The sequence below is a fragment of the Anastrepha obliqua genome, chromosome 4 (genome assembly GCF_027943255.1).
Source record: "Anastrepha obliqua isolate idAnaObli1 chromosome 4, idAnaObli1_1.0, whole genome shotgun sequence".
Lineage (NCBI taxonomy): Eukaryota > Metazoa > Arthropoda > Insecta > Diptera > Tephritidae > Anastrepha > Anastrepha obliqua.
The window spans coordinates 58,242,059-58,252,713 of NC_072895.1; the positions used below are offsets into that span (position 1 = coordinate 58,242,059).

Genomic DNA, 10,655 nt, shown 5'->3' on the forward strand with positions numbered 1-10,655 from the left:
AGCGAGAGCAGTAGCGAGAGCAGTAGTTGATTAAAATTGATATGAATAATTTCTCAAGTAGCATTCCGGCCAACTCTAAGTTCTATGCTACGACTCCAACTACAGAGAGCACTTACAATTTTCTTGACTATCGCTCTGAGCTACTCGCACTAACGAAACGTAACTTGCAACGGATCAAAACAGGTGATCGCGCGTTTTGCGCTATCTGCTCTACCACTCATCTGTTCTACATAGTTAATGCAAACACTGGGTATGTAGAGCAAATGATTTGCCCTTCTTAACATTATTTTGGAAGCTTATCTGCGATTGCGAATTCGAATGTTAAGAAATGCATATTTACCAGTAAATGACTGTAGGTGATGCAGGCGCACACATGGAGTATATACATACATATGTATGTGTATATAGATGTACTTATGTAATATTTTTCAAAATTTCAATTATTAATGTAATCTGTATGATACAGATAACACGGATTATTTCCTTGTCAGTTATACTTATTTTCTATACCACAATATGCCCATATGTATATGTATGGTAACTATAACAAAGTATATGTGTGGGTATTTCGAACTATAAATACATATGAATGTGCATAAAGTTGAGTCTATTTAGTATGCAATTTTTTATTTAGTTTTTCTGTGGGCACGTTTAAATGAGCTCTAAGAGATAAGGGAAGACTATAAGATGCCTGCGAACCCCGAAAAGCAGCTTCATTCCCAGCCAGTCGACTGCTGATAGTAAACAATTTTGTGGTTTCGTTAAATATAAAATCCCATGAATAATAAGAAAAAACAGAAATAAAGTAAACAAATGACAAAAGTGAATACAAAAACTTAGTATTTCTGAACTAAAAATTGTGGTTTTCTTCGAGTTAAGTCACTTGAAATTGTAAATACATAACTGTGATAATAAACTGTGGTCACCAGCCAACCTCAAATGGTCTGAGTGCATGTAGGTATACTTATACATTTCCAATAGCACCACTCTAGTCTATATAAAAGTTTGCTTGCAAGTGAAAATTTATTAATAATCATTTATTGGTGCTGTGAATGACATAAAAAGTGTCGCGAGTCGCTCAATTTTAAGGAAAACTCTCGAAAAGAAAAAAAATTAAATATAAATTTATTCAAATGGAGCTGCCTGCGCCCGAGTCCTTGAAGCACTCACTCTATGTGCCGAATAAAACGTTAATGGGACCCGGTCCATCGAATTGCTCGCAACGTGTACTCGATTCGTTGAGTAATCCCATTTTGGGACATATGCATCCGGAATGTTTTGAGGTATGTATGTTTGTGCATGTGTTTGATGTTTTCAATGGTTTGAAATAGAGTTATACAATCGAGATAGCTGTAAATAATTAATTCGATAGAGCTCGACTTAGCCATGTTTATTCGTTCTCTCGTCCGCCAAGGTGTTGCGTTTGCCTTTTCCACACGTCTGTTCCATCTCATGCTTATCTATAGGCTGAAAAATAATGACCATTAAAAGAGTTTTTAACCGTTTAACGGCTCTGTGACATGCAGTATGTATGTTCCATCTTCCAAAATAAAACTGTCCAAAACTTTCAACTCAAATGTAAAATCGGTCCTTTTGCATGGCTGTGAGGCCTGGCTCATGACAGACTTGCTCGCAAATAAGATGTAAGTTTTTGTCAACAAATGTTTAACACGTATTGCGGATTTGTTGGCCCAGAACCATCAACAACAGAGAGCTCCGGGTGAATTGTAAGCTGTTACCCATCCAGACTGAAATACAGCAGAGAAAGTGGAGGTGGCTAGCCACACTCACACAGAAATAAGAATCACTCGATTGCAACCAGAAGACAGTAGAAAAGGATGCCCTAGGTGCACAGTTGACTTCCACTCTCGAACAAGAACTTAAGGCTGCAGGGATCGCGAAGGATCGTGACCATTGGAAGCGTTGTAGAGGCCCTATGTCGCATCAGGGAGGACAGGAATTAAGAGAACACTTGTTACTCAACACGAATATTTCATTATGAAATTGGATACCTCCAGTATAAACTTTGCCGAAGACAGTACCAGCCATGAGAGTCTGAGTTTTTTTCAAGGAGGGTTAAAGTTTTCAAAAATTTGGGCGACAGTGTGAAGAGTTCATCGAAAATATTATGTGTAAAACGCCTTCAAATATAATTTCTACCTTCAGAAGAGTAGAAGTTGTTTTTTGTTTGTCATTTTAACCCTCTATCTCCTACCTATAGAGACAATTTTAACTCTATCTAAAAGAGGTGAAATGAAAGTTCGTTAAAAGGGGCAGTTAGGTTAAAAGTCAGTTGAACTAAAATGTTTCACAGAATTTTTTATCAGAAAATTTTGTTGGGAGTGGATATAAAAATTCATTTTGTAAATTAACTATGTAATCATAACTTGAATGGTATATTAATTATAATGGTAGTGGTTGTACGCATTGGCGGCCGCCGTAGCCGAATGGGTTGGTGCATGACTACCATTCGGAATTCACAGAGAGAGCGTAGGTTTGAATCTCGATGAAACACCGAATTAAGAAAAACATGTTTCTAATAGCGATCGCCCCTCGGCAGGCAATGGCAAACCTTCGAGTGTATTTCTGCCATGAAAAAGCTCCTCATAAAAATATCTGCCGTTCGGAGTCGGCTTGAAACTGTAGGTCCCTCCATTTGTGGAACAACATCAAGCCGCACGCGACAAATAGGAGGAGGAGCTCGGCCAAGCGCCCAAAAAAGGGTGTAAGGTTTTCCAATAAGAGGTGTTATTTTGATATTCAAAGACAAATACTATTTTTTAATATAAATGATCGGATGTTTATTATTTATTATTATATGCAAAGTGGCTGCCCTATGTCCTCGATAGCCTCATGAATTCCATCTTTAAGGTCTTGAATCAACCCTGGGCTATTAGCATAGACCTTCTCTTTCACGTGGCCCCAAAGAAAAAAGTCACAAGGTGTTAAATCACAAGATCTCGGTAGCCAATTGTGATAACCTTTTCGAGAGATAACACGGTCCGGAAACTTTTCCCGTAAAAGATCAATGGTTTCGTTGCTTGTGTAGCGCCGTCTTGTTGAAAATAAATATTACTACTAGATTAAGTCTCCGATTAGACCCTAAGCCGAAGCTATTACCACTTGAGACCCTACACCGCTCCAGAGGCTAAAACCCAACCACCTTGTTCCGTTTCATCCATACTCATTCGTATAAACTAACTAATTAATTAGACGCACAATTTAGCATAAACGTCTGAATAGTTCCCGAGTAAGCTGTAATAATAATTCGGCATTCCGACTGGTGGAGACCACACAACTCACCTTATACCGTCTGCTCATCCTAAGAAAATACCTCAGAGGAGGGGAATGTTCTATGATTGTGAAATATCAATATGTACACCTTTAGGAGGCGCTCTACATCATTGTCGAATAACCACACATTCTGCTGGAACTTCATACTTGTACGAGTAAGCTTCTTCCACATGAAGGCAATAAGTAATAAATATTTACTTCAGATATTCACAGCTCGTCATATGTTTAGTGCCGAACTATATATGTACATAAGTAGAATCCCGAAACGCGAAGCCCAGCGGCGACTGAATTCGTATAGCCCTATGCTACTCCTGTATACGAGGGGTGCCTTTTATGTGTCGCGATTAGAGAACAAAAACAAATTTTAATCCTCGAAAATTAATTTATTGTTTTTCAAAATATTCTCCATGAAGATCTATACACTTTTGCATGCGTTTGAACCAGTTGTCGAAGCACTTTTGCCACTCTGAATGAGGTACCTCCAAAACATGCATTCTGAATGCCGCAACCGCTTTTTCAGGTGTCGAAAAACGTTGACCTCTCAGTTTGTTTTTTACGTACGGGAATAAAAGGAAGTCATTCGGTGCCAAGTCAGGACTATACGGCGGATGACCCATTAATTCGAAGTTTTGGGTGCTCAAAAATGCAGTTGTTTGAGCCGATGTGTGAGAGCTCGTATTGTCCTGGTGAAGAGTGATCCGTCTTTGGCTATTGGTTTTCCTAATTTCTTGGAAGACAACTGGCAAACAAATGGTTGTGTACCACTCAGAATTTACTGTTCTGCGTTGTCCTAGTGGTACGGTTGCGACATGTCCAGTTTTTCCGAAAAAACAGGCGACCATTTGCTTGGAAGTGCTTCGTGCGCGAACAACTTTTGTTTGATTTGGCTCATCTTGAAACACCCATACAGTCGATTGCTGTTTACTTTCGGGCTCATACGCGTAAATCCATGATTCATCACCTGTCACGATGTCATAGACGTGTTTCGAAGCCGGGCGATCGTATTTTTTTAACATTTCCTTCGACCAATCGACACGAGCCTTTTTTTGAGCGATTGACAAATTGTGTGGGATCCAACGCGAACAAATTTTTTTGACAGTCAAATGTTTATGCAATATTGAATGTTTGCTGGTCCCACTAATGCCTAAGATTGTCTCAATCTCACGATAGATCACATGACGATCTTGCAATATCAGTTCGCGCACAGCATCAATGGTTTTCGGAACAACAACTGATTTTGGACGACCTTCACGAAACTCGTCTTGGAGTGAACTACGACCACGATTGAATTCTCCATACCATCGATAAACACTGGTCCTTGATGGAGCTTCATCGCCAAAAAATGAATTAAATGCAATGTTGCTGAGTTAATCGACGTCGAAAGTTGTAATAAATAATCGCACGAAAATGTTCACGATTTAATTCCATTATTGGACCGAGATGAATCTTTTAAGTTACTGTAAACAACACAAATAGCGCTGGTATTTTAAAACGTTCTGAGTACGTAAAAGCCAGAAAATGTCAAACTTTGCGATACAGCTGTCAGTTGCCAGATTGCAACACCAGGGTTGCCAAATCCCGAAACATAAAAGGCACCCCTCGTATTAAATGTGGTACACAATCTAAATCGACTTCTGACTCGTACGGTTGCAGTTTGAGTAGTCCATGCCAAGATTTCAGTACATATTCACGAGTTTCAGCACTTATCTCACCGAGGGCAATACCGATTTTATATTTTAAATCCGGATAACGAAGTTTAATCGCAGCTTTTAGACGGTCAATCGACATCACAGTTTCTGTTAGTTATTCGATTTACGAAGGCTTTCGAATCTTTTAAAAATGTTCCAAATTCGTTCAAGTGAAAACTGAGCTATTTTGAAATGTCTAACCACAAATTCAATTTCTGATTCATATCAGATATTGTTTCAGCTGTCAAAGTCAAAAAAAGGATAGTTCCAATTCTAAACGCTATATGGACCACTCTGTATCGAATAAAGTTGGCAACCGAGAAAAAGTAGGGCTTTCTCTGTGAACCATAGCATATTCGGTGCCTTTTTGTAGCGCCACACTTGTACCCAAAGGTATTATAATTTGGATATAAACACGCATTGGTTATATGTAAAGGGTGATTTTTTAAGAGCTATAGGAAAGTTTTTCAAAAAACAGACGTAAAATTCAGAAAAATGCATGAAATTTTTATTTCAATCGATAGTACAGTCCATATAATTTAATGTTTGAGGATTATTTCATGCAAATGTTGACCGCGACTGCGCTTCAAATGGCCCATCCGGCATACTCTTTCCAATGTTTCGGCCGGTATTTCACATATAAAAGCTTTAATGTTTTCTTTCAATGCGTTAATTGAAGCAGGCTTGTCTGAATAGACATGAGCTTTAACATAGCCCCACAAAAAATAATCTGAAGGCGTTATATCGCACGATCTGGGTGGCCAATTGACAGGTCCCAAACGTGAAATAAAATGTTCATCGAACTCGCCTCTCAACAAGTCCATTGTTATGCGTGTTGTGTGGCATGTGGCACCGTCTTGCTGAAACCACATGTCATGCAAGTCAAGCTCTTGCATTTTGGGCAAAAAAAAGTTGGATATCATTTCACGATAGCGCTCACCATTCACAGTTACGTTGCGATTCGCAGCATCTTTGAAGAAGTACGGTCCAATGATACCACCCATAAACCGCACCAAACTGTGACCTTTTCTGAATACATTGGTAGCTCTTGCAATTCTTCTGGCTGATCTTCACTCCAAAATCGACGATTCTGCTTATTTACGTACCCATTGATCCAAAAATGAGCTTCGTCGCTGAACACAATTTTTCGATAAAAAAGTGAATCTTCGGCCAACTTTCCAAGAACCCATTCACCAAAAATTCTGCGTTGCGGTAGGTCGTTCGGCTGCAATTCTTGCACCAGCTGTATTTTGAAAGGTTTCACACCAAAATCCTTTCGCAAAATTTTCCACGTTGTTGAGTAACAGAGGCCCAATTGCTGCGAACGGCGACGAATCGATAATTGATGGTCATCATTAACACTGGCCCATACAGCTGCGATATTTTTTTCAGTTCGCACTCTACGTAAGCGTGTTGGTGGTTTGATGTCCAATAATGTAAATTTGGTTCTAAATTTAGTCACAATAGCTCGAATAGCCGCTTCAGTGGGTCGATTAAACTGACCATAAAATGGAAGAAGCGCGTGATAAACTTTCTTAACAGAACACGCATTTTTACATATAATAAAATTCAATGATTAGCAAGCGTTGTTCGTTTGTAAGACGATTCATGGTTAAATTATAGACCAAACTGAAGATGTTTGACAGTGAAACAAAACACGAAACGTGCATCAGCTGTTTAAACCAACTGTTTAAAAAGAGAATAGCTAAAAAATCACCCGTTATATATTTGTATCAATTTGTATCCTATTTGGGCTCATCAGACTTCGCCAACATTGAAAGATTTGATTCTTTCCCATATTTAACACTCGCTTTAACCTTCGCGCGTTTGCCCAATCATCGATCACAAGAAGCTAGCCTTCGTACCACATCTCATCTGATGAGCCATACAGTAATGCCTCGCTAATAACAAGAGAAAAAAAATGAGTGTGTGTTTTCAACCAGTTCTGAACCAGTTAAGCAACTTCCTTAAGAGTAGCACCAATGACAAGAAACTTGATTACAACAGAAGGCTTTTATCTGTACATACATAAGTATAAAAAATATATATGAACTTGCATTTCTGACAGACTCGTTCGTTCGGCTTCATAACACTTAATCCCTGATAACTTACCCACCCATATCTGCTTGCTCCAACTGACTTTTGATCCCCATCTGTGATGCCTCACAATACATTTTTGTCTGCGCTATTGCGCATTACGCCTTCAACAATAACAATAGCAAAAGTGATAATGATGCCATTAATCTGATCGATTGGTGCAAAGTCTAAGAATATTTTATGGATTGTATATGAAGTATTTTTAAACGCACATCAGGTATTCCAGAATTGATCTCGATATGGAATTCGATATGAATTTCCAAATAGAATCTTCTTGGGAAGGAATAATTTTATTATACAAAGACAAAAGCGGCATATGCCACTTTAAAACAAGATTGAAAATACAAGTTTATTTCTCAAAAGTGATAGTATCGCCTTCAAAGTAGTCCCCATCAACTGCAACACACTCATGCCAGCGTTTGATCCAGCTCTCGAAGCATTTCTGAAACTTTAAAATCGGTATAGTCATTAGAACCGTCTTCGATTTTTCCATTACTTCCTTTCGGCTGTTAAAACGTGTTCTCCGTGTTGGTCTTTACTTGATCAAATGGAAAAAAATCGCAGGGAGGCATATCAAGTGAGTCCGATGGCTGTTGGATGGTTTCGTTTCGTTCTTGATAAAAAATTCACGAATAATGATGGCACTGTGCGACGATGCGTTATCGTCGTACAATATCCACGAGTTGTTTTCCAACAAATCTTTTCTTTTTTGGTGAGTTTCTTCTCGAAAACGCCTCATAACGTCCAAATAATGCTCCTAATTAACCGGCTGACCTTCTGAAAAAAAGCGTGGTGTACAATACAGTTGAGCATCCCTTTCTTTTTTAATTGAAAACGTAGAGGTTTGTTTAGTCTTGGTTCATAATCCTACGTCTCGTCTCCAGTATAGATGCGCTTGATGAATGTTGGGTCGGATTCAGCCTTTGAAATCATGTCTTTGGCGAGGTCCCTTTTTTCCATGAAACTCATTGCAAACCCATTCACGCCGCAATCCCAAATCATTAACTACAATTCCTGAATGGATCTATAAGCAATGCTCAAGTTCTCAATGTCTCAAGTCCAACATTTCTAAGGTTTTTTTCGTGGCGCTAAAATTCAGTTTTTCTCCTCCAAGCATCTCAATATGCTTTAAAAAGGCATTCCGTCTCCGTCACGTGCCCTTCTACGTACTTTTTTGGACAATTCCGGTGTGTGCAATCCTCTGACAAATATCATATGATCCACGATATTTTATTTCTAGAGAGTTGAGAAGCTGCATACCACTGCATCAACTTATGTGTCAGATTCGGTAGCATCATGAAATATTTCGGGCTGAAATTTAAATACCTCATTAACCGATCTTTGTACCATATTTCTGTGTAATATTCTTAACACTACAATCAATGTCATACCTCTTTTCAGATCATGGACGAAATCAAGGCGGGTATCAAATACCTTTTCCAAACAAAAAACGAAGTCACAATGTGTATCAGCGGCTCTGGACATGCCGGCATGGAAACCGCTATAGTGAATCTCGTTGAAGATGGCGATATTGTACTCCTAGGCTGCACTGGTTTGTGGGGGCATCGCGCCGCTCAAATGGTTAAGCGTGTAAATGGTGACGTGCGATATGTGGAAGCACGTTTCGGGCGCTCACTTACCTTCAAAGAAATCGAATTCGCTTTTGAGGGGCACAAACCACAAGTCTTCTTCATTGCCCAAGGTGATTCTTCTACGGGTATACTGCAGCCTCATTTGAAGGAAATCGGTGAACTTTGTCAGAAATATAATTGCCTATTTGTGGTTGACACAGTGGCCTCACTGGGTGGCACAGAATTTCTTATGGACACTTGGAAAGTAGATATGGCATATACGGGCTCACAGAAGACGCTTGGTGCACCACCCGGCATAACACCTGTCTCATTTAGCGACCGTGCCATCGCACGTATTAAAGCACGTAAATCGTATATCAAGTCCTACTACTTTGATGCGCTCCTTGTGGGACAATATTGGAATTGCTTTGATATGCCACGCATCTATCATCACACCATCTCGTCGACGCTATTGTATGGTTTACGCGAGGCATTGGCCCAATTTTGCGCATTGGGACGAAAACGTGTGATACATCGCCATCAGGAGTGTTCACATCGGCTGCAATGTGGTGTACAGGATATAGGATTGGAGATGTTCGTGCCCAATGCCAATGACCGCTTGCCCACAGTGAACACAATTAAAATACCAGCCGGTGTGGACTGGCATAAAGTGTCTGAATATGCGATGAGAAAGTGAGTGGGAATCATAATTTAGGTTATACTCGTATGTAAGAGCGAACTAAATTAATAAATTTTGTAAATTTTACAGATACAACTTAGAGATAAGCGGCGGCTTGGGACCCACTGTCGAACAAGTGTTCCGTATTGGCTTAATGGGGGAGAATGCCACATTCGAGCGGGTCGATCTGGTGCTCAATATTATGCATGAAGCCATACAAAGCGAGAAATTGAAGGAAAAATCGAAAATTTAATTTTTATGTCAGATTTTATGCTTTCACAAACGTACACAAACACATACATACATATGTACATATAAACTGTATACCCCCTGAGATTAGTTGAAGAGAGAAAAAATAAATTCGCAACTAATCGAACTCGGTGACAATTATGCAAAAATATTGTTTCACAAAAAATTATTTTAAAAACTAATCGTACCAATAAATGAATAAGTTTATTCAGTAGAAAACAAATTTTGTACAAAATACAAACAAATTTTATTATTTTATTACTGCAAATGATAGCGATGCCATCAAGCGCTGCCCACTCGTGAGAGTATATCAAAAATAATTATAATAATAATAATACTGATTGTGAACCCTTACTTACTATCTTAACGTTAATTGAAAGATTTTTTCTTGTTAGCGAGTTCTAAAAATTTCTAAGCACCTATAGATTCTCACAGAATTTGATTTTCATCTCTCGAAAGATTACATAGTATCAGCACCAAATTATTCATTCCTAGCTTTTCAAGTTTTCTCTCGTCTGTTTTACGTCGATAAGGGGTTTAATACGAGAAAATCCATACAAGCAAATAAAATCAGTAAGAATACGAGTATTACTTTTGAATTTGATTTTTTATTATTTTACATTTTATTACTATTAACTAATCATTATTTTTGAATTAAAAAATCTCCGATACAGCAAAAAAATCCTGATTGTGTTTTTAATGGAATGATGAAAAAATTAGTAATTTTCTTACAATTAGAAAATTGCTCTGGTTTCTACAAAAGAAAAATTTCTTTAAAAAAATAGTGTTCCGTCTACTAGTAACTATGTACATTCAGAAGCCAGTACCATTACTAATTTTACAACATAGTAAAATTCTATTGACTCTACTTAGTAGCTGAATAATACGTTCACATATAAGTAGATGATCTACTATTTCCTACGGATCGGGAGCCGTAATTAAAAAGCGAGATTTCCTAATAAAAAATTCCTCTCCTAAAATCTGAGATTATAAAACAATCCTAGATAATAGCCATACTTTTTGACACACAATCCTATGTTTTCCGTGTAATAGATCGTTATTTTTACGCGTGTACAG

The 10,655-nt window shown here is 38.3% G+C and overlaps 1 protein-coding gene across 1 annotated transcript; it reads left to right on the top strand.

Annotated features, from left to right (window-relative positions):
* The first annotated feature begins 707 nt into the window (after positions 1-707).
* Positions 708-9,823, top strand: LOC129245189 (alanine--glyoxylate aminotransferase). Its single transcript, XM_054883216.1, has 3 exons — positions 708-1,283; positions 8,481-9,343; positions 9,420-9,823. Exons 1-3 carry the CDS (start codon positions 1,134-1,136, stop codon positions 9,580-9,582), a joined length of 1,176 nt encoding a protein of 391 aa, XP_054739191.1. The 5' UTR covers positions 708-1,133; the 3' UTR covers positions 9,583-9,823.
* The last annotated feature ends 832 nt before the right edge of the window (positions 9,824-10,655 follow it).

Coding starts and splice junctions, on each gene's coding strand:
- LOC129245189 (XM_054883216.1), top strand. CDS start 1,134: ATGGAGCTGCCTGCGCCCGAGTCCTTGAAGCACTCACTCTATGTGCCG. Junction 1,284..8,480: donor TGCATCCGGAATGTTTTGAG/GTATGTATGTTT, acceptor ACCTCTTTTCAG/ATCATGGACGAAATCAAGGC. Junction 9,344..9,419: donor TCTGAATATGCGATGAGAAA/GTGAGTGGGAAT, acceptor TAAATTTTACAG/ATACAACTTAGAGATAAGCG.